Below are 24,239 nucleotides of genomic sequence, written 5' to 3'. Positions count from 1 at the left end.
CTGACATATTTATGGAAGAAAAATTGCAACAAAATCATCGATGCAATTTTCATTTCTGTGGCACAAAAGAGGAAATAAAATTAAACGTTTCTATTTGGATTGATGTTGGTCCCTAAACACAACGGGGAAGTCACTTATTGTTTCTAGAGGTACACTCTCACCACCACCTCTGGGCCGGCTTGGAAACCTAAAATATATAGTCTAACATCTCCTTGAGCAATACATTTATCATTTATCATAAAGACGAATAATGTATGTCATGTCTTAAATTAATAGCCCTGTCCAGAGCCAAGGACACAGCCATCACACTGGTTTCATTGCTAAGAGCACAGCCTTTTGTGCCAAAAATTGATTAACAGGTGAGGAAGGGACCATATCTTTACATAGCAGTTTAATAAAATCTATACTTTTTTTTTTTTTTAAACACTTTTTAAGGAATTTTTAAGGAATGGTGGAACACGACTAGTACTACAGACAGTAGCCATTGCAAAAAAAATGGATACTTTGTAGGGGAAGTCAAATGGACCAGGGGATTCTGGGAATTCCTGTTGGTCTGCTGAGGAACCCTGCTGAGGGAGTCTGACATTGATTCTTCTTAGTTCTCGTTGGAGCTTTTTGTGTTAATTATGGCTGACAACATTTCCAATTAGGCTTTGCTTACTATATTGCAGGCTTTTCGACAGTCTCATTGGTCAGGGGTCTCCAACCGGGCACCGGGCTTTTAGGAGGGCCTGAGCAGGACTTGGAGTTCCAAGCCTCCTTTGCATCTCTCTCCTAGTTCAGTTCAGTGTTCTGGTTGTCCGAGGATTTGTGGTGCCTCGACCGGAGTGAGGTTGGTTCTGGGGCTTCTCCTCGTCATGCAGCCTGCATGAGTGTAAGGCGCCCAATATTTGTAAAATCTGGAAACCCACATGCCAAGTGTAAAAAGATTAGCCAATTTCGACTAAGACAATGCTTAGTTATATGGGGGTTATATCAGGAGAGTTCCAGGGATGACGGATGGTCATTCAGACCGCAAAAAAAAACATTTTAATAAATCTTAAATGTTTGGGGGAATAACAACAAAAAAAAAGAAATGGACAGCTCTGAGGACAGCGTTAAAGGAAAATGTAATTAATGTTTGACTAGTAAACATTCAGCCAGCACACCGTATAGCGCATCCTGTTTTGTGTCAATTATATTTACCGTGCACATTTAATTCTCTGACTATCACAATAATATTCGCTATATTGATTTTGATTGATGGAGACACCATTAGGGAAAATTAGCCCTTTTTTCACACTGTTCATTTTTGACAATAATAGTTTTGATTGCGACTGCTTTTTACGTGTCCCCATAGTTTACCATGTGTTTTAACTTGTAGTTATTGTATTTTTTTTATTTATTTTTTTATTCAGCAACTACAGTGCACTGGTTGGAGTCTGGATTTATGGATTTTTTGTGGTTGTCCTGTTGGTGTTGGACCTGTTGTATTATTCTGCAATGAACTTTGAATTTTGCAAGTTGTACCTGACAAGATGGGGTATACATGCCAAATGGATGAGACAAGGACAGAAGCAGTGGGACAAATCGACACAGGATTCTTCTCAAACGTCGGCTCAGTGTCAAACCGCGCACTCTGTACACACTTTAAAAGGAGATAATCTCAGTCCAACCGGGATGCCATATCAGACTTCGAGAGCCTGGTAAGTCCAATTCTCCTGTTACGTTTCTGAAGTTCTCTGCTATTGAATGGATCGGTGTGCACTGTTCAGAATGCCCCATAACGGTCGTTTTTAATCTGAGAAGAGAAAGAACACACGTTTTGTGATGAAAAACTTAAAAGGAAAATCCATGAGAGATCCTTTTTAGTCAAACAGTCATGGTTTCCATTGGTGTAAACAGAACTCATTTTTATGTAAACTCTTTATTTTTTACATGGATTAGAAAAGTAAAAATTATAGCAAATATGTGTTGAAATGAAACATAATAAATAAGATATAGAAATGTACTCAAATTATGGACAACCCAAAACACGCGATACTGAACAAATATGTTATCGAGTACACTGGCGGGTAACGTGTAAAGCCTGGCTGGTAGCATTGACTACACATTCTTAGTTCTGTATGTATATATTTTTCAGCACAGTGATTTAAAATAAAAAAAAGATACTAACTTTTATAATGAATTTAATAGATTTTACAATGTGATATTTTAACACGGTGAGGTACAGACACATCCAATCGCATGACTTTTAATAGTTTCTCTGAGCTTCTCATAACCTCTGTTTGTGTTGCAATGCATTAACTTAGCTCTCCCTAAGCTAAAAGGGTAAACCCGTGCTCACTGTGCCTAGTGGAGAATTGGCTTCACCTCGCTGACGAGGCCCAATGAAGGCTAAAGTGATTGCCTGGGGTTGCTGTATCTCTCATGCAGAGATAAATTGCTGGCATTTTGGTTCAGGACTGTCCTGAGGGTGGTGATCAGTCTCACATGCAAATGGTATAGGTTCTTCCTGTAATGGCACAAGGGGGCACTAAGAGCGGGCACTAACCAAAGGACAAGCTATTGAATTTCTCTAAGCTTTTGTCCGTTCTCGGCGTTCTCCTTTTCCCTGGTTTTGTTGCAATAGTTAGCAGTGATCTTGTAAGATATTCAGCCTTTCATCCAGTGTGTCTAAGGATGTAAACAGAAGGAAAATGTGCAGTGAAGACAATTGATAAGAGTAAAAACCTTCAAAAAGTGCAGCACTTAAAACATATAAACAATTCACACCTTGGAATAATTTGTTGCTATAACAACACCCTCACCCGGACCTCACTTCCCGCAGTGTTAAGAATCCTGCACTTTTAATGTACACCGATATAAATACATAAAACACCAGATGCAAAGCTTAGATTGCACAATCCCTACGCGTTTCATCTGTTTTACTCTGCAGCAGTAAAATCTCTCTGTGTACCGGTATGAAGTAAATGATCCCTCCAGTGTCATTTAAATCATCCATTTAGCACCAAATGTCCTTAATGTCTAGTCATGGTGTAAACATCGTGATTACCATCCCGAGCGATACATAGTTTACCCCACACACTTGCGTGGGTTAGGTCATCATCATTATGAGATTATTTCAATGTTTGAATGGTTTCATATCTTGTGTAAATCCCTGTCCACCTCCCATATACTAAATCTCAGTCCTCCCCTCTACTAAATCCCAGCACCCCCCTCTAGCCAACAAGCAGACTCCACTCACATTGCCGCTGCCAGTATTTGACTCCGGAGTCCGGCGTCTTGTATACCCCAAATGATGCCGTCCGCACCCTGTGCCAAATCTGATCCTCCCGCTACTTCTTGAAACCCTGTGAAGGTGAAGCACGTTGATGTCACGTCGGAATGTGACGTGGCGTTGCGTGCCTCCATGCACCTCCAAGTACTCCACTGTCCAGTTGCAGCCAATGCAACACAGACAGACACACACACACACACACTGACAGACACACACACACACTGACAGACACACACACACACACACTGACAGACACACTCACTCACAGACACACACACACTAACAGACACATTCACTGACAGACACACACACACTGACAGACACTCACAGACACACACACACTCACTGACAGACACACACACACACACTCACTGACACACTCTCACTGACACACACACTTACACATTCCTGCACACACATACTTTACTTTATTGCTCCCTACCTTTTGGACCTGATGTGGGGCATCTCCCTGGGGTCCTTCTATCTGCTCCTCACTGCTCCCTCACGCAGTTTAGTGATGCCGGGTGCAGGAATATGGCATCATATTCCGGTGCCTGGCTTCACTACAGATGGCGCGCGCGAGGGAGCAGTGAGGAGCAGAAACACTGAGCTCCCTTGCTGGCCCTCCTCCCCGGCTGGGTAAGTGTTAGCAGAGTAGGCACCTGCAATGTGGGAAAAGCAGGTGCCTACTCTGCTATAACACCGAGCATGTACACACAGCTCGCCGGGCCGCAAAAATGGTCCTTGTATGCCGCATGTGGCCCGTGGGTTGCAAGTTTGACATGCTTGCTGTAAGCACTAAAACAACTGTAGCTTAATAAAAAGTGTTGATGTGTTTGGCATGTCATTGGAGTCTCACTGCTCAATTCTCTGTCATTAAGGCGATAAATCACTTTGTTTATGCAGCCATGGCCACACCTCCCCTACCTATGTCTCACACAGCCTCCCTGCACATTCCTGAAAAAAAGTCTAAACACTAAACCTGCTTTATTGCACCGTGTGTTTAATTTAGAATTTCCTTCTCCTGCACTGTTAATAGCTTGCTAACGACTACAGCACTCTCAATTAACATAGTAGGAGATAAAAATATCTAAAGTAAACACACTGTGCTGTAAACTCCTAATCTATACGCCAAAACTACTTAATTAAGCTAAAGTTGTTTTACTGCCTATAGTATCCTTTTAAATACTTATAAACTCTCTGATAAAAAAAAACAACAAAGTGAAAAGTATAATTTGCTATATAGCTGAAGTATAAAACACTTTTTAAAAAATCCTTGAAAAACGATTTTATATTAAAAATAAGAAAACCTTTCTATCCTTTGTCCTATGATAACCTGCGGGGGATTTTGTTTAATCATGCTTTGCAGTATTTGCATATATTCCTTTCCAGTTAAAGGTCTGGGGATATGACGAAGACGTTAATGGCTAATTTTTTGTGAATAATGGAATATATTCAAGAATTCGTCTAAAAGGAAATTTCAAGGGAACAAACTTATTTGATCTTCCGTAATAATTAAACTTGGAGAGAAGTCTAGGGAGTTACCAAGGAAATATCTAGGGCAAGTTATTATTCTCAGTTAAAAAAAAAAAAGAGAGAGAGAGAGAGAGAGAGAGAGAGAGAGAAAGAGAGAGAGAGAGAAAAGATATGATTCCGTTAAACATTTCTTAAAGTATTTGGGGTAAAGCATGTACGCGACCACATATCGTGTTACATAATATTAGCTCTGTTCTGTGCTTTAATATCATACACATCATATTTTCATATTATATATGTTAGATTTGTATTATTTTCAGATTTCTTAATAACATTTTGTGACAATATTAAAAACAAACAAAAGTATGTTTTTGACTTTTAGTTTTTTTACTCTTTTTGTTTTGCTTGAATTTGTTACAAATGCACTATAAAGCTTGGATTTAATAAACCAACAGGGTTTGGGTACAGTAGATGCAGATTTATACTAGTTTGGATTCCCATTTCTACACAAGGGACTTAGTAACTGGGGAGGCAGGGAGTCTAATGCAATTAACAGCCATTAATATTTCAATCTTGTTAACTATGAACTAACACTGAATTATATTTATGTCAAATCACAACGAGAGCACTGAAAGGATTCAGTCAAACTGTGGCTAGCAGGGAGGGCACCAGGGCACTAATGGTACCATAACCACTACAGCATGCTCCTCTAAGGTTATCAAACAAGCATGAGCTGCTTCAGGCTCTGAGATGGCAACGTGTAGAACATACTGGATAAACTCAGAAAATGACAGATAATTAGATCTAAAAGTATCTCCAAAGGTAACAAGATATTTTTTAAATACAGCATTAATTCAAATGTTACATATTTTCTCGTTGCTTGTATAGTTTAAGTGTTTTTGGTTTTGTCATTTTTTGAGCATTCAATATGAGATAAAAGTTCCCTTTTTGTCGCCACGTCACGTTCATTTTTCCTAACCCACTGACACCTGCATTATTCGGGAAGCACTGTGGCGGGGCCCAAATGTTGTTAAACTCCCATGATACTGTATCATTCTTACTGCTGTCAAAGCGTGTTAGAGGCCGCAGTTCTAATCTATCTGCGGTGCACTGTTTGGGTGGAATGTAATATGTAGTATGTATGCTTTATGGTGTATGCAAGTGGTATTAGATACACACTTAATACCCCAACCTTTTACTTTGTTTAAATATGAGGATATTAAGGGGACACTGACCCCCCTGTAACACTTGGCAGAGACAGATACAGTATTGATTTGTAGGCATAAGACAGTTAGTACGTATCCTTCAAGAGAGTGTACTATCTTGTGGCCAATAAGCCGCAACCTCTTAGTACTTTAATTTTTTTACACTTGATGCCCAAACTAACTAGGATGATGAGTGCATATTTTGTTTCATTTTTTATATTTTATTATTTACTGCCTAGAATCACGTAGAGCGCAAAGTGCAGGAACACGATATAATTCTTTCATTAATTCAGTAAAACCTTTTGCAACCGCTCGATTTGACATTATGCTTCAAAAGCATTTCATTGTGTAACAATATAAAAGGCACACTGCAATTTGTAATCATCAAAGAGTTAATATTTTTCCACCAGGATTGGAGTGTTTCATGTAATCTTAATAAGTATTCTGACATTTTTGTTCCCGTTTTCAGAGAGTCTAACCCATACCGCTCACACAGCATGAAATAGAATATTTAATGATTTCTCAGGAAAAATGCAGCTTATTCAATGCTTTTGTTTCCCCCAAAAATGTAAATACAGCCAAAGAATAATAGAGGTACAGCGTAGGCGTATTGTACGGAACATGAAGCCAGTCGGTGGTCGCATAAAGGACCCAGCCTCTTCTGAAAATCTTGCAATCTGGTTTAAATCTCAGACTGATTTACATCATGCGTAATCTGTTGAATATTTCAGCTTCTTATCAAGCTTCCAATCATTTATATTCCAATTACCTTTGAAAAGCTTGCAGTCTGATTTAAATCCCTGTTTTGTCTAAAGAGCTTGCAATCTGTTTGAGACAGACAGGTATCCTAGAAATTATGTTGTATTCTGTTTTTGATCCTGGTCTGAAAAGCTTGCAGTTTGTTTTTTAACTCAATTTCCTTTCAAAGTGTGTGCAATCCCTTTAGAGAGCTCCTAAAAGCATGTCTTCTTAATCAGTATAAATTCTAAGGCTACAGGCAGCGTACTAAAAACATGCCTGTGTTTGTGGCTATATTGCTATTTATGGTAAATACAGCAACTGACCATTAATAAACCGTACAGGCTGTTATTGCAGCCTGCATGTATGTCCTGATATGTGACTATTATTATTTATTATTATTATTGGCATTTATATAGCGCCAACAAATTCCGTAGCGCTTAACTAGACCTCACCAAGCCATTGCCTCACTATGTTGTGTTTCTTCACTAATCTATGACAGTTTTTACATACTTCATGTAATCGGGCCAGGACATGTTTTCAGGCAAACTAAGCCAAGGCCAACAGGGGAGATCAAAGTTTTTTTTCCTGCCGGCCTATATGAGGTTGGAATTATCCAAGCAACAGCCATATTGTGTGCCCTCACAGACTGCTGGGGAGATCAAAGATCTGCCTCACTTATCCAAAGCAACTTATAGCAGGAGATGGAAGGCTTTAGTCTGCACCTCCACACAGTGCAGTCCTAATATTCCTCCCGCGAGCTTAGGCGGTTCAGAGTGCTGCCATGGGCTACCACAGAAATGCTCCAATACAACACTTTGTTGGAGCTCCTGAGAATAGTGCACTCAGCCTCCTTCCAGCAGAGGCATTGGTCTAGTTAGAACATGGCTTGACAAATCCTAGGCACTGGGTTTGTCCTGATGAGGGAAAGTGGCTGAGGGTGGGCATGGAAGCTAGGGGAGGCCGGCTAAGGGAGAGCAGAGGCAGTGAGGGAGCTTAAATCCTCCTGCTCAGCTCCCTTGCGCCATCCAGCGATGCCTAGAATATGACATCACTCCGGCCCAGGCATCAATAAACCACTAGATCACAGGGAAAGCAGATCCACTCCAGGGAGGCTGGGTGGGCACACTAAAACACTAAAATAAAACCTTTTTTCCCACGCTGTTGCAGGCTCACCACAGCTGGCCCCGTCTCCAAGGCTGAGATCATTAATCTTGATGATCTCTGCCAATCCAATGCTTTCCTAGGCTATCGCGCAGGCACAGCAAAAAAGTAGTGCTACGCTGCGCCAATCGGCATCTCCTCATAGAGATGCATTTAATAAGTGCATCTCTATGGGGAGCATTACGCTTCTGACAGAGGACTGACCCAGGAAGCACCCCTAGAGGCCATCTGAGTGACTGTCACTAGAGGTGTTACTAGACAACAATGTAAACACTGACTTTTCTCTGAAACTGCAGTATTTACATTGAAAAGCCTGCAGGGACAGGCTATAGACACTAGAACAACTACATTAAGCTTTAAGGATTGTATTTTTGACGTTGAAAAACCTGGCTGCTAAGTTTTTTAGCCGGCTCCTAGATTCCAAGCAAATTTGTCAAGCCCTGAGTTAGTAAATAGCACCGGACCACCAGGGTTTTCAGTGTCTCCCTTTTTCCCCAGTGCGGCCCAGCGTATAATCTAATGCAGATAAAACATTTAAAGCTCTAAGTATATTTCAATAACAGTCAGGAGGGATTACTCAAATTGTGAAGATAATTTGAAGCTCTAAAAGGGAAAAAGGAACATTTTCATATCATCAAGCACAGATCTGAACGTGTTGGTTCTTTTAAGGAAATGCAGCCATTTTCTTGGCCTCAGGGACAATACCAGATGACAAAAGATAATTAATTAGGGAGCTAATTGATGTAGCAAAGCAACACTGGTACACGTAGAGCAGCATATAATTAAGATTGGATGTTTTTATCTTATCGTCATATGTTGTGTGTAATTTGAAATTAGCAAGTGCCGGGATAAGCTATTATCAACACAGGAATCATGTAAATGTATGGCCCAAATTGAGACGTGTTGCATTTTGTGCTTTTTTGGTGAGGGATGGAGGACCCATTTTGTACCTAAATAATTGGGGACAGATATCCCATGAGCCTTTGCTTTTGTATTTCACGCAATCGCCATTCATTCTGATTATCTCCCGTTGCATGGTGGTATCTGTATACAGCTGTAAAATGATATTCGGAGAAAAGAAATCGATCCAGGATGTATTAATAATCGAGTGGCAGAGACCCACTGATGATAGTTACTAGATTTCTATTGGTTTAATGATATTTTTAACAAGCTAAACAGATTATGGAGTGCAACACACTATTTGATAATGCTCATGTCCCTTAGCAAATCTATAGTATTTAAAGAGAAACTGTAATTTCTCTGGAATTTACACAGTTAAATACAAAAAAGCCTGTGTTAACCTTTTTTCATGGGATGCACCATTTTCTTTTAAATGTATGTAAAATATTTGGTAGATGACATCACAAACCAGCTCAGTCCTGGCACAGTCAGGGCACACAAAGGTGAAGCAGAAACGTTTCTATTTCTGCTTCTCAATTAACTGTGTTCAGTGACAGAAAATGGCAGGCGGACGCTCTCTGGTCCAGGATAGAGGTAAAAACAGCGGATGTATTTCTCCGTTTACATTTATTTTATCAGACTTAAACAAATTCTTGTTAAAGGACCACTCTAGGCACCCAGACCACTTCAGCTTAATGAAGTGGTATGGGTGCCAGGTCCAGCTAGGGTTAACTAATTTTTTTATAAACATAGCAGTTTCAGAGAAACTGCTATGTTTATCAATTAGTTAAGCCTTCCCCTTTTTCCTCTAGTGGCTGTCTCACTGACAGCCACTAGAGGCGCTTGCGTGATTCTCACTGTGAAAATCACAGTGAGAGCACGCAAGCGTCCATAGGAAAGCATTATGAATGCTTTCCTATGCGACCGGCTGAATGCGCGCGCAGCTCTTGCCGCGCGTGCGCATTCAGCCGACGGGGAGGAACGGAGGCGGAGAGGAGGAGGAGAGCTCCCCGCCCAGCGCTGGAAAAAGGTAAATTTTAACCCTTTTCCCCTTTCCAGAGCCGGGCGGGAGGGGGTCCCTGAGGGTGGGGGCACCCTCAGGGCACTCTAGTGCCAGGAAAACGAGTATGCTTTCCTGGCACTAGAGTGGTCCTTTAAGTATAGGGATAGCAGAGATTTAGGGGGGAACTAATTACCTCAGATGCGTGGAAACAGCTCTGTAATCTGATAATCACCATGCCACCGCTGCCCTCAGCTTACATATTGCTTGGTTCACTGCTTAATACATTGTACCGCGCTACGGAACTTGCTGGCACTATATAAATAATAAAATAATAATAAACCAAGCAATATTAACCAATTGGCCGCTGAGAGTTTTCAAAGAATTCATGGGAAGTGGGACCAACAGCTTATTGTTGTTTTTGCTGTGTTTATTCCAACATGATTTAATGTTTTCTCTTAATGTGTACCCATACACCATTGTACAGCGCTACAGAATTTGCTGGCGCTATATAAATAATAAAAATAATAATAATATATACTGATTTTTAAAGGACAGATAAGTCTTTCTTCGGATTCTCTCTCTCTCTCTTTCTATATATATATATATAAAGCAAGAAGGAAAGAGATGCACTCTCAGGTCTTTGTAGAAAAAACTCGATATTATTTAATAACAGGTAATATACATCTGATCGACGTTTCGACCTCTTCAGGTCTTCCTCAAGATCAGTATACAAACATATAAAACACGAATATATAGGCAACATAGGAGGAGTTACTCACCAAACAAACAGTGTACACCGGTTTCCATTAGTCCGAACCCGGAAGTGCAAGTGGAGCGTCATGTGACGCATGACACGTGACATATGGGCGTGGCCATTACTATGACGTGGTTGCTAGGAAACGGGTAAACTAAAGCCGAGCAAGTATATAGTGAACGTGGAACAGCTCGGATTAGACAGAGAATTATCTGTGCAATAAAGTGAAAGGGCATAAAGCCCTGTGGAGTATACAAGAATATAATACCTATATACACTTGTATATATATATATATATATATATATATATATATATATATATATATATACCTAAATATTTAACACACAATTAAAGGGCTACTCTAATCACCAAAACAACTCTAGCTTAATGAAGCAGTTTTGGTGTATAGATCATGCCCCTGCAGTTTCACTGCTCAATTGTTTGTCATTTAGGAGTTACACAGCTTTCCTACACACTTCCTGTAAAGAGTCATCTAATGTTTACACTTCCTTTATTGCACGGTCTAAGATTTTGGTGGAGCTGCCATCCACACAGTTGTGGCACCATAGACAGAGAGCGCAGTTGTTCATGCAGAGTGCACAGAGCTGTTATGGGCTGCAAATATCAATTCTATATAATATTTAGCATCTGTCGTCAGCACACTGACAATAATCATAGAAATCTTCTCCCTTGCAGACGTCCATCCCACCCACTGTGCGCTCCTTCCTCCGTTGCCCTCGGTATTTATAAAACCTATCTATCTACACCCTCCGTCACCCTCTACGCCCTCTCCCCCCTTTCTGGCATGGAGCATGCACTCATGCGCTCTGTAGCGGAGAGCTGATTTCCCACAGCTATTCTCCACTTAAGGTCCCAGTGAGGCTCAGGAACAAGTCAATAGTAAATCCACAAGCAGAGTTTCCAGCAGGTAAAAGGTACATCAATATCCCCACAGCACTCCCAATAACTGGACGACACACAGTTTCAGGAGCAGAACTGACAATCTTTTATTCCAGGGTTCCTTATAAAGCATGCTCCCATGCAAGGGAGGGATTCGCATCAATTAGGACAGTAGCCAATACAGTACTTGTCCCCTCCCACACATCTCCTCCCCTCAGAGTGACTCATAATCCCCTTAACTTATACAGTATTTTACCCCAAACATGGATATACCCCTAAACCAACACATAAGCTAAATATTAGGGTACCGCTAGGTAGCCCTGATCTGGGTGACTATCATATCCAAAATTCACCCAGATCGGACCAGTGGTTCGGTAGTTAGGTGGAGGGTGAAGTTTGACCGACCGCACACGAGGTGGTATCCGAAAAGGGTTCCATGTGTTTGGGCCCTGCGGTCGGTCTCCGTTCAGCAGTAAAAACATACAATTATATTCGCCATCCGCATTTCAATTCACCTGGATATTGGTTCCCTCATTCGGTACTTTGTTTCTACCGAATGGGGATTCGTTAGGACTCTCCGTTCGGCAGTTACGGAGCTCTGGAGGTCTCAACGGTGTTCGGTTGTTTGAGTGTCCGATTTGAGTTCCAGACACTCGACGACCAAACACCGCTGAGATTTTCATGCGTAAGATGGCCGCCGCCACGTGTACGCATGCCGAATTCGGCCACCCAGATGCAATCCTAACGAGCTTGTTAACCTGCGGTTAGAAAGAATGCGAACCTTAATTGCCTACACACTTCTCTCTGGGGTGGTCCCTTAGTTCGGTAGTTTCCACAGGCATATTGTACGGATGGAAACTACCGAATAACATAAGATTAATACATAGAATATAACAAATAGGAAAATTAACACAGGCAGGATATACTGAATACAGTTACATAGGCATTTTACAGGACAGGCTTACTGCATTCCGCTACACGCTCTGAGTTGGCAAAACGGACCAATATCTCTCTGAGAAGCCTGTAATTGGGCTGCGCAAGGCTCCAGTGACATCGGAGAGAGCGGGCAAGTCAGCATCCGCCACTGGATGTCAAGTACTGAAGGTTTTACTGCAAAAGGAGTGGGGGGACACCTTCTCCTTAGTGCCAAAAAGGCTTGGAATAACCCTTTAACTTCTTAGAGAGCACACGCAGGGAAGCAGAGTTTCGTAAGACAGTTTTTTACACATTGTATCTGCAAAGAGTTTTGAAAATTCCAAACAGACTCCTACCTTTAACTTTCTGATGAGTGGAGCAGAGAATGGCTGGTGTTTCCCTCAGGCAGCTGTCATGATGGCCATTTCTGCCATTTCAAGCAAACACATTTGTCCTTCGTATCCCAAACTTAAAAAGGCTCCGTTTTATTTCAACTACTGTAGATGATCCAGGCTGGCGTCTCCTGGCCTACTGTTTGAAAACATAAAACAAACTATCTAAAGCAGATTTCTCATCTCTGATGCATTAGATACACGATAATCTAAATAGTGTTTGTTTTTTTTAATGAAAATTTAAAATGGATAATTGCATAAAAAAGGAATGATCAATTTTCACTAAATGTTTTATTCATTAAACAGAGAATGGTGGTGAATTGAAAACCTACAGGTTTGAATAGGAGAGAAAAAAGGGGCAGAGGGATTTAGGCCCATCACATGGACTGTCCCTCCTAAATAGGGACAATCGGGAGACGACCCCACCTGCTTGGCTTTGTTAACCTGGATTTTGTGAATCCTATTTCAATTCCCTACAGTTCTCTGTTTAATAAACTGTTTCCCTCCAAAGAGTAAACACTATTACTCTACAGGAACGAGGAGTGTAGCAGAGACAAGTAGAGGAACACTGGCTTAAATTACAATCCGGCGTTGCTAACCGCTCAATAATGGTTTCTGTTATCAAAGTGATCACAAGCTACATCTCACAAAAACATTTTTTTTCCAGTAACACAGTTCAAAACATTATCAAGTTAAACCCAGCCTAAGCAGTGATGATTCCATAGTGTTCGTTACAGTGATGATTTATCCCTTAAATGGTGTAATTGGTTAATGAGGAAGACATTTTCCAGTCCTTTTCGAGTTGTTGCCCGAGTCCTGTTAAAGAGTTGCTAACTCTGGTTGGTTTGCTGTGGTCCTGTTAAATGAGCTAATGACAAGCACCGTTTTAGAAGTGAGATGTTATGCATGTTTCTAAACACATTATTGCCCCATCATTCACACAAGTGTACTGCGGATTTGTGCTTTCCATTTTAGTTAAAGGACTAAAGTCGCCCAGGCCACTTCACCTCAATGCTGTCTCTCAATGACGTGGTCTGGGTGCAGTGCTCCTGTCATTGTAACCCTGCAATGTAAAACACTGCAGTTCTTAGAAACAAATGTTTGCTTTGTAGGGTTAAATCCACATCTAGTGGTTGTAATACTGACAGCCACTAGAGGCACATGCGTGGCACTGATGGAGTAAAACCCGGTCAAGTGACATAGAAGACCCATTCACTGCACATGGACATCAGGTCCCCAAAGCTCTTCTACGAGCAGCATTGAATTGAATCATCATGGAGGAGGCCAAGCCTCCTCAATGACTCTATATCAGGCGTAGAGGTGAGCAGCGCCGAGTAAACATATATATATATATATATTTTGTATTTTTTTTTTAAATTTCTAAAGCTTTAGTGTTCCTTTAATAACAATGTGTTTTTCACAACTTATTAGTATTTTTCCTTCCAGGTTTGGACTAGGTTTCTAGCCTTAAAGGGACACTATGGTCACCAGAACAACTGTAGCTTAATGTAGTCGATCTGGTGATTATAGTCAGTCTCTTCGGGCATTTTCATGTACACATACAGTGTTTACATTACAGCCTAGTGATACCTCCTCTGGCCACTCCTCAGATGGCTGCTAGAGGTGCTTCCTGGGGCAGTGCTGCACAGTGTGACTGACATTCAGTGTCTCCACACTCTGAATGGAGACATTGAACTTTCCTCATAGAGTTGCATTGATTCAATGTATCTCTATGAGGAGATGCTGATTGGCCAGGGCGGCGTCCGATCCGCCTCGTTGGGAAAACCTTGTGATTGGCTGAGATCATCAATTCTGCTAGAGGCGGATCGAGGCCAGAGCCAGCGCTGGTGGACCCACGTGGTGCTGGAAATAAGGGGATTTTTTTACTATTTAAGGGGAGCAAGTGAGGGCAAGGGGACTAAATAGTGCTTGTGTTTCTGACCCTACCGTGTTCCTCTAAAGAGTTTTTTAAATGATGTGAAAAAAACAACAACTTCTCAAGATACAGAACAAACCAACGAAAAAACACATAGCTAGAGCTAATTAAAGTAATACAAAGTAAAAGCAGCATATATACATCATGTACTTGTAGCAAGATCTCTAAAATATGTTTCTTATAATTTGAATGTGGTATTTTAAACCCTTCATTGCCATAAAGTGTAAACAACCCCAGCATTATGTATACACAATCGTCACCCTAGCAAACAAAATGTATTTAATGGTAGTTTGCTAAATACTCCCATTGTACAAAAGTGCAGCTCACTCACCCCCTCTCAGCAGTAGCCACTACCCACGAGGTTACATTCCAGCAGAGAGCGACAGACAGAATTTTAGGGTTCATGTAGAGATTGGTAGGTAATGTTCTGTACCTTCCTTTGTTTGTACATCTCAGATCCTGATCGCTCCACTGAAGCTTAAAAGCTTAAAGGGACACTATAGGCACCAAAACAACTTTAGCTTAATTGAGTAGTTATTGTGTATAGATCATGCCCCTGCAGTCTAAATGCTCAGTTCTCTGCCATTTAGGAGATAAATCACTTTGTTTATACAGCCCTAGTCCCACCCCCCTGCATGTGACTTGCACAGCCTTCCTAAACACTTCCTGTAAAAAATAATCTAATGTTTACACTTCCTTTATTGCACAGTCTGTTTAATTTAGAATTGATTACCTCCTGTTATGTTAATAGCTTGCTAAACCCTGCAGGAGCCTTCTGTGTGTGATTAAAGTTCATTTTGCAGAGCAGGAGATAAAAACTTCTGACGCAAATTAACATCTGATTGAAAATGAAACCATATTTTCATGCAGGCTGTGTGAGTCACAGCCAGGGGAGGTGTGGCTGGGGCTACTTAAACAGAAACAAAAGTGATTTAACTCTTAAATGGCAGAGAATTGAGCAGCGAAATTCCAGGGGCATGATCTATACACCAAAACTGCTTCATTAACCTAAAGTTGTTTTGATGCATACAGTGTCCCTTTAAACTGTGCTCATGCGTGCATGTGTGTGCCCTATATCAAATTATTTCTGACGGTCACCAACTGTAAAAAAAATACACACTTGTCTTACTGTATTCAGTTTATTAAATACTTCTATAACCCAACAAGGTTAAAAAAGAAACACTGTGTCATAGTGATTACACATTAGCAATGGTCCTACTCCCTCAAATTGATAAATTGTCTTTCGATGACCTACATCTGCTCTCAGGCTGATAACCTTGTAGGTAAATATAGAGCTTTCTGAGCTGTTCTGGTGCTTTTGCTGAGGGGCAATCAATGATCAGTTAATGACGTTTTTCTTTCTCTTTCAGAATAAAGTCCTGTGCCTAACGGTGGATGAAGATAACAACCGGGTAAAAGCTCGCAGCAGACACGACTCAGGCGAGTAAATTCTGACGTTGATGACTGAAGGAGGTCTGAAGGTGGACTATCGTTCAAATCTTTTAAGTCGTTCTGCTTTGTCAAGGAAAAAATAGGACAGTCAGCAGGAAGTGCTTTCTAATTCTGTTTGTAAGCAATATTTTCATTTCTAACCGAAGAAGATTATTTTTAGAAAAAAAACAAACAAAACAAAAGGGGACTGTCACCTCTGATAAATTGAATGATTGAGCGAAGGAGACTTCTCGCTTTGACAAGGTCACTCACGTCGTGCAGAGCACTATAACTCTTCAAAGCAATGGCACATCCAAATTGCTGCCTACTGTGTACATCTATTGTCGTTAAGTGTGTAACTTAGACTGTGTGTCAGTTTAATGAACAGGAACATTCCTGAATCCTGATGAAATAGCGCAGTGCGTAGGCTGCACTCAGTAAGCACCCCTCTCACTTTATGAAGTTTGGACATATCAACACCTGCCAGTACCAGACAGATGAACCAATAATACGTCCCACTTTGTTGTGTCTTCATTTTCAACACACTGTATAAGACCACAAGTGCCCTAATTCTCACAGTCATAGATGGTTTTTCATTTCTTTCCTTAAAATGGACCTGTCGCCAAAACTTTACGTCAAACCAGAAGAATAATGGTCTGTATGTTGTATTGAAATTATTCAGCAGCCTTTAGGACATTTCTATATTTCACCCTAATTGCAATAGAGAATACTTTGCACCGCCATGCGATCCTTCTCTTTCCTCCAGGTCATTATTTAAAAACTGCATCAGAACGTTGAGAGTCTGGTCCCATCCCATCTGCAGGTCATCTCTATCTCCATCTACTGTCTTTTCTCCTTCTCACTTACCAACACATGTCAAGTCACACCTTCCACCTTTTCTTCTGTTCAACCTGCTTGTCTCATTTCAGTTTGGAGTCCCACCATATTCCAGCTCCAGGCCTTGATTGCCCAGCTCATATTTCATCTGTCCCATTTGAGGTTCCTTCTAAGCACTAGCCCATTCCATCTCTGTTCCACTTTTTTTGACTCATTTTAGTTCTCATTTTGCATTCTTTCAGATGCAACTTTACTTAGTTTGTCATTGGTCTGACCATATGCCTGGCCTGTGCACGGTGGCCCAAACAAGGTGCATGCACTACAGTGGCCTAATCTGTCATGGACTCATCCTGATGCCAAGCGGCAAAGCCCCACAGCATTTCTGTGATAAACAATTACCCTATACGAGTAACCCAAAGCATTGAAGGAAAACTATAGTGTTAGGAATACAAAACTGTAGTGTCGTTCCCATGGGCAGATTGTGTCTCACAAACACAGGAAAACATGGGGCTCCATACAATCCTTACAGGTTTTTTTAAAGAAAATCCTAAATGTAGCATTTACTGAACTGACTAGCTCTTTTCAAAAACATGGAAAAAAATTTAATTAATAGAAAAGTGGGCAACTGTTGGTTTTGGAAAAACTAGGCACCATAACCACTATATGCCAATGTCCATTACGCTGCCCTGAGTGGTACTTTATCAAACTATTTCTGAGTGGTTTGACCAAAACTCTCTGACTCTGTTTCTGTGAAACCTACAGCCCAGCCCTCGCGTGCTGTAACTTCTGGGGAACAGGCCTGCGCTGTGGGTGCCTCAGGAAATGTCTTGGTCAGACAGACTGCATGAAAATGGACCATTGCACCATTGTCTAATGGCACCATAATAGCTATATTGGCATGTAGTAGTTATGGTGCTGTTGCTTTTTTTTATGTAAAATAATGTGGCCATTTGTTGCACTAACATTAGGAAATATAAAATAAAATTGCATTGTAAATATTTTTCATGCACCTATATTCCTCGAGCTGATTTGCTGCTCTTTTTGAATATTTTGGTAAAGTTGAAACACTAATAGATAATTCAATCCAATCAATCCATGCTGAATAACAGATTGATTAATGGGACACCCCAGGGTGCATTTGCTGCCATTTCAATGCAGTATATTTATTTTTCACATGCCTTATATAACACCTTTATCCGGAGCTTGCTGTACGACGATTGGCGGTGACATATATATCTTATATTAAAATGGTGAGTGCAGATGGAAGCCTCTTATAGCTCTGTGACAGTAAGTTATAAAACGTGCATGCGTGATGCCATACACGGCTCAGGTATGTCCAGTGTCACCACAAGGGGCGTCTTATTCACAAAAGAAAAAAAAGAGTCTTTTACAACAGTGATTGGAAGCTTCTGGCCAAAGCCACATTTACAAGATAAGAAGAAACGAGTAGCTGGACTGGAAAATAATTCCCGAATACGTTGTATCTCCAATTTGGTTACTTTAAGATCACATTTCGGTTGACTACGATTCACCATGTACCTAACTCGGACCCTTACACTATTGTGGGAAAAGGGGCCCCGTCCCATGATGAGACTTTAGGCTCATTGCTCCCTGTTTAAATATCCCAGCCCTCTCCAGCTAACCCGCTGCTGTGGCTTCTCTGTGGTAGGTCCTGTGGCTTTAGCCTTGCTCTGCAAATGAATTGCTGGTCTGGTATAAAACAAGACAGCAGGGTGTAAATTTGACGTTTCTAATTTCCATTTATTTTGCTTTATACCAAAGAGGAGACAGGTGACCCAGTGGGCAGGTGGCTGATGAATGTTAACGAAGAGTAACAACTAAAACAAATGAAATTTACTTACATCTCCTTTCTGTTCAGCTATAAATATTTCCCCAACAGCATACAGAGTTATACCGTCATATTACAGAGTTATTCCGTCATATTACAGAGTTATACCGTCATATTACAGAGTTATTCCGTCATATTACAGAGTTATTCCGTCATATTACAGAGTTATACCGTCATATTACAGAGTTATTCCGTCATATTACAGAGTTATACCGTCATATTACAGAGTTATACCGTCATATTACAGAGTTATACCATCATTATACAGAGTTATACCGTCATAATACAGAGTTATACCGTCATATTACAAAGTTTACCATTATAATACAGAGTTATACCGTCATATTACAGAGTTATTCCGTCATATTACAGAGTTATTCCGTCATATTACAAAGTTATACCGTCATATTACAGAGTTATACCGTCATATTACAGAGTTATACCGTCATATTACAGAGTTATACCATCATTATACAGAGTTATACCGTCATAATACAGAGTTATACCGTCATATTACAAAGTTTACCATTATAATACAGAGTTATACCGTCATATTACAGAAAGAGAATGGTCTTTGCTTGACTTTACTGTCGTTGTGCCTCTATCTGACAGGATTATTTAGGGTGAGACTTCAAAGTGAATTACAAATTTAAGGCTATCGGGTTGTAACAAATGCTTTTTAATGTGTCAGTCACTGATATATTGTATTTAATGGTTTGACAATCCTTCTCAGCAGTCCTTAGACCATGTGCAGAATCTCATGGTGTGCCCTCTACTGGTGAAGGAAAGTAGTGTTATCATGTGATTAACTTAAAATGTAACTTTATATATATATTCCACATGTCTCTTATTGGGACTGTCCCACTGACATGGGTTATTTCTCTGATGTCCCACTTCTCAAGGAACTGGAAATACCCACCGAAATAATGACTATGGGCAAAATCCATGTATATTCTGTGCCCTGTACATGCATAGGTCGAAATGGCTGGTACATAAGGAGCGCTCTATAAAATAAAGTGTGGTATTCCAGTGAATCCATCCCCTGGATATAATCCCCATATCTCGGAATCTTGGGGTAAAATGTTGGCAATATGTTCTGAGCAGACTCCTGTTCACATAAGGGGCGGACCTCCTGAATCGTAATGTAACCTAGATAGTAACTGTGATCCGTGTTAGGAAAACCCCCCTTAAATTAAAAAGAAAAGAAGGGTGGGATTAAGAAATTATCTGAATGATGTGCTGCTGTGAAATGTGGGTATTGGGGTTACAGACCCTCCCACACCCTTTAACAAAGTCGTTTTTCAGTTTGTTTGTTTTTTAACTTAAAACAATTGTTACTTACTATACAATGTATTTGACACCGTGTAGGCATTGTATGTGCTTGTAGCATAGGAAACCCAGTCCATTTATTGGAAACAGAACCATCCCATCGAATCCCCAATGTGGTTTTGCTATTTATTTGGGAGATTTTTAGAATTTTTTGAGACTGATGCTTTTTTTTTACGCATTACCAAAAAAGTGACCTCTTAATTGTTTTAGCATTGCAATATTTAGAATTTCTACCTCCCTGTAACACATAGAACTAATAAACACAAGATGTACGTGTGTTTCAAATATTCGTCTCGTTGTAAATTTGCATCCTAAGAAATACTCAGCCCGCTGATTTGTCCATCTCCATAACATTGGAAGAAATATCTATTTTGTGCATTGTAATGATTACAAACATTCATATCTAATGCTGTTGATCATATGTATCACAATCATTTCATACAGTCAAGAGGGAGACATTAATTGGGGTGCGGGGGGAGTAGTTTTTTTTTCTTCTTTACAACAATAATTATCTCAGTTTGTTAGGACACAGGCCTGGATTTAATATTTTTTGAATAAGCTTTTGAAGGAATTTTTGGATAAACTTTTTTTTTTTTCTTTTTTTTTTAAATCAATATAAAATAGCAAAACATATATCATGTATATAAACATGCATACAAAATCTTAACATATTAATATATTTTTCTAAATATGAATTAATTTTAAAAGTTTTTTCCAAAAATATTAAATCTATTGAAAACCTTATGTAAAAATTTAAATTGAGGCCATAAGCTTGTGACAAGCTACACTATTTTAAAGGGTTAAGAGATAAAAACAACATCATTCTAGTCTCCCCTAAATCTAAGAACCCTGCCCTCATAACACTTAATTAAAATGAAGTTACATAGTTACATAGCTGAAAAGAGACTTGCGTCCATCAAGTTCAGCCTTCCTCACATATGGTTTTTGCTGTTGATCCAAAAGAAGGCAAAAAACCCAGTTTGAAGCGCTTTGCAACAGACTAGGAAAAAAATTCCTTCTTGACCCCAGAATGGCAGTCAGATTTATCATTGGATCAAGCAGTTATTACCCTACATAAGTTGGGTCTTTCACTGGACCCCAGAGTAGGTTGTAGCCACTGATTCAGTCAAACCATGTAGCACTGGTTCAAACCTCCAAGAAGTCACCTCCTCTCCTGACATATCATTATCGGGAGAGGCATAAATTAAAATAGCAGTAGCTGCTATCTAGGAATGTAACCGTTGCAAATCTTAGACAGGCCCAGGATATGTATATCCCAGAGTCACCCGAAGATTAAGGGTTCCCATGTTGCATGGTGTCAATCAAACTGTGCATTACAGGGAATAAGGCATAGATGTCATCATTATTTTAAAAAAATTATGTAATATATATATATATATATAGATAGATAGCTATTTAATAAAGTGAGAACTCAAAGTGAATTTCACATTTGAGATCAAATTGGCCCGGTGGGAAAAATTGCCTAAGCTAAATCAGCTTTGCTCCGAGTTCGGATATATTGGCTGTACATTGAAATGAGTTTTGAATTCAGTTTAAATTCTCACGTTAGTAAATAACCCTGATACGTATGATAGCGGTAAGAGAGCGCTGATGGGTCTTCAAAGCTAAGTAAGAGAGCCGTTTAATCTAGGAAACTTGATGATACTGCCAGGTTCTGATGAAAGTCCTCGAATGAAGATGGAAATGTCACTACGTGAGCTGGCTTTATTAGAGGTTCATTACGCTCTTTTGAAGAGCCATTGCAGCTCTCTTACTTTGTTCTGTATATTTGGCTGGAGAAGGCATCAGATTATCTCTTTTAAATCGGCGGTGCATGGTGCATCTTTGTATTATATATATATATATATATACCAACAGACAAAACAAAAAGTAAAATGTGCGCTGAATTCCTGGGTGCAGAAATAGGAAAAAAGGGGTTATTTCCCATTTATTTTTTAATATTATTTAAAACAAGCATCTCTGTATTGAGTTCTGTTTTCATGTTTTCTGTTTGCGTGTGTAATATATATGTTATAACATGTTTCATGTGCTTGCATATACAGTGAGTCTGGAGTTTATTAGGCACTTGCCCCCCCCCCCCCCCCCCCCCCCCCATACTATAAAGCAATAGTGTAAAAATCACCCTGTGTGCCTCCAGGCCAACATACTATAAGATACCCCTGCCCCCCCTCTCCATGCTCTTTAATAATATAAGAATCTGCATTGACAATGTATCGGGGCAGAACGTGGGTGTAACGGGAGGAACAAGATTTGGCAATCCCACTTACCTGCCGTAGGACTTCTAAAAATCTACCGCTCTCTGCTTATCTGCTCAGTGGCTTTACTAAAACACCTGGCAATGAGCTAGGGGGGGTTGTAGTGATATTTCATGAGAATGTATAAAAGCAATGACCTGTTACTCAGTATCCAATTACTCGATAACTTGCCATTTTTCATCCACCATAGTGAACCCTCCCAGTGCCTTGTGAGCAGGAAGAAAAATAAGTGCAACTGAAAATCTCTCCACCTCCCCCCGGCCGGTAAAAAAAATCAAGTCATTTTAAAAATCTCAACAATCTAATTTTAGAAACTGGTTTAATGTGGTTTTTATTATATAAATGTTGTGAAAAAGCTCTTTAGCAAACATGAAGAATTGTGTTATGCCTTGGCGTATTCAGTTAAACCAACTGGCACAAGCAACCTGTACAAATTTGGTGCCTGTGACTACAAATCGAAAGACTCTCATCCATTTTAATGGTTGGCTCAGAGTTCAGTTTTCGGTCTGTGCCGTCATAGGGTCCATACCTGTTTAGAAGTGGAAGAGGTTTTTAAAAACATTTAGCAAAACCTAAAAAAAAGTGTTGCCACATCCACCGTGTTTTCTGGGACAAACTTTATTTCATCAGGTTGATTGGCAATATATGGAGGCTACCCTGTATTATGTATAATGTATATGCCAGAGGATTCCTGATTGATTTAACACCTGATTTATCACCTGCAGCATTTGATTTCTACATACTGCAGGGCAGCACTTTCTGTATGTTGCCCGTCCATTTGTATAAATGGTATGTGTCCCAGAAACCATGCTGGATATGTTATCCCTACTTAAACTAGGAACTGACACAAGACAAAGTAACTCTTAATATGTAGCAGTATATATTAATAAATTCTACTTTGCAGATTTTTTTTAGAGGTCAAAGCCTTTTAGTATAAAAAATACATCAGTTAAGTTGTACTGTCCATATCCCTTTAGTGTAAAATATATTGGGTTTATTTTGTAAATTGCCCCCCCTCTAGTGTGAGCTGCTGTGTTCCCAGAGTGGGCCTCCCAACCATCCTGATTTTGGCAGGACATTTCCGATTTCCAGGTTCTCTTTCATCGTCCCGCGATTGGGGACACAAGGGAACTTTCCCCAAGAAGCATAGTGCAGGTGCATATTTTTAGGGCAGAGTGTACTGGACGTCTGCCTTTTTGGGTGGAGCCAGTGACATAATTGTATCACCAGCCTGCCCCTTCATCCCTCTCCCATTGACGTACTGCTTCTCAGGATGCCAGAGGTGTTAAATATGTCTGAGTATTTTACAGACATTTTCGTTGTAATGTCCATATTCCTTTGTAAACTATATCAGGGATTTAGGATAAAGTAACAATCCAAACACCATAACCACTAGAACACACTGCAGTGGTTATGGTGCCAGGAGTGCACTGGCCCCCCCATTGTAAGGAGTTTAACCTCTCGGTACTGATTGGAGTGTTCCTTTAATTGTTAAATCCTCCTTCCAGTGTGAGCGGCTGTGCTCCCTGATTATTCTACAGAGCGTAAGTTGGAATAAAGTAATTTGTACAATACATGTCAGCTTTGCAGAGTAGCATCTATTAATATATACAACATATAACACACAGCGCGCCGTTTCCCACTCAGATACATAGCGTTCTATTGCGTTGTTGATCGCGGTTACGCCTTTGCCTACTGTACACGAAGGATTTCAGGTTTTATCTGTCCAGAAAGAATTAATAAAGAAATGTGTAATAGCTACCACTAACCTGTTTTACTTACTGTATCTGTCAGAGTTTTATTTTCCATTTGGGAACAGTGATTAACGAGCAGTTTTATGCTTTGATTCTTGTAACGTATTGTAACAGATGTAT

At 40.1% G+C, this 24,239-nt stretch overlaps 1 protein-coding gene across 3 annotated transcripts in view; it reads left to right on the top strand.

Annotated features, from left to right (window-relative positions):
• SHISAL1 (shisa like 1) overlaps positions 1-20,410 on the top strand; it is a 102,697-nt gene extending 82,287 nt beyond the window's left edge. For 2 of the 3 annotated variants that reach the window (XM_063446724.1, XM_063446722.1), the window contains one exon: positions 1,398-1,689. In XM_063446724.1, coding sequence (XP_063302794.1) covers positions 1,398-1,689 — 292 coding nt within the window. Of the gene's footprint in view, positions 1-1,397; positions 1,690-16,013 lie in introns of those variants that run through there. The other variant, XM_063446723.1, reaches the window with a different exon arrangement.
• Positions 20,411-24,239: the final 3,829 nt, after the last annotated feature.

Source organism: Pelobates fuscus, chromosome 3 (assembly GCF_036172605.1).
Source record: "Pelobates fuscus isolate aPelFus1 chromosome 3, aPelFus1.pri, whole genome shotgun sequence".
Taxonomy (NCBI): domain Eukaryota; kingdom Metazoa; phylum Chordata; class Amphibia; order Anura; family Pelobatidae; genus Pelobates; species Pelobates fuscus.
The sequence above is the reverse complement of the archived record's forward strand: the minus strand, read 5'-3'. Positions and strand labels throughout refer to the sequence as shown.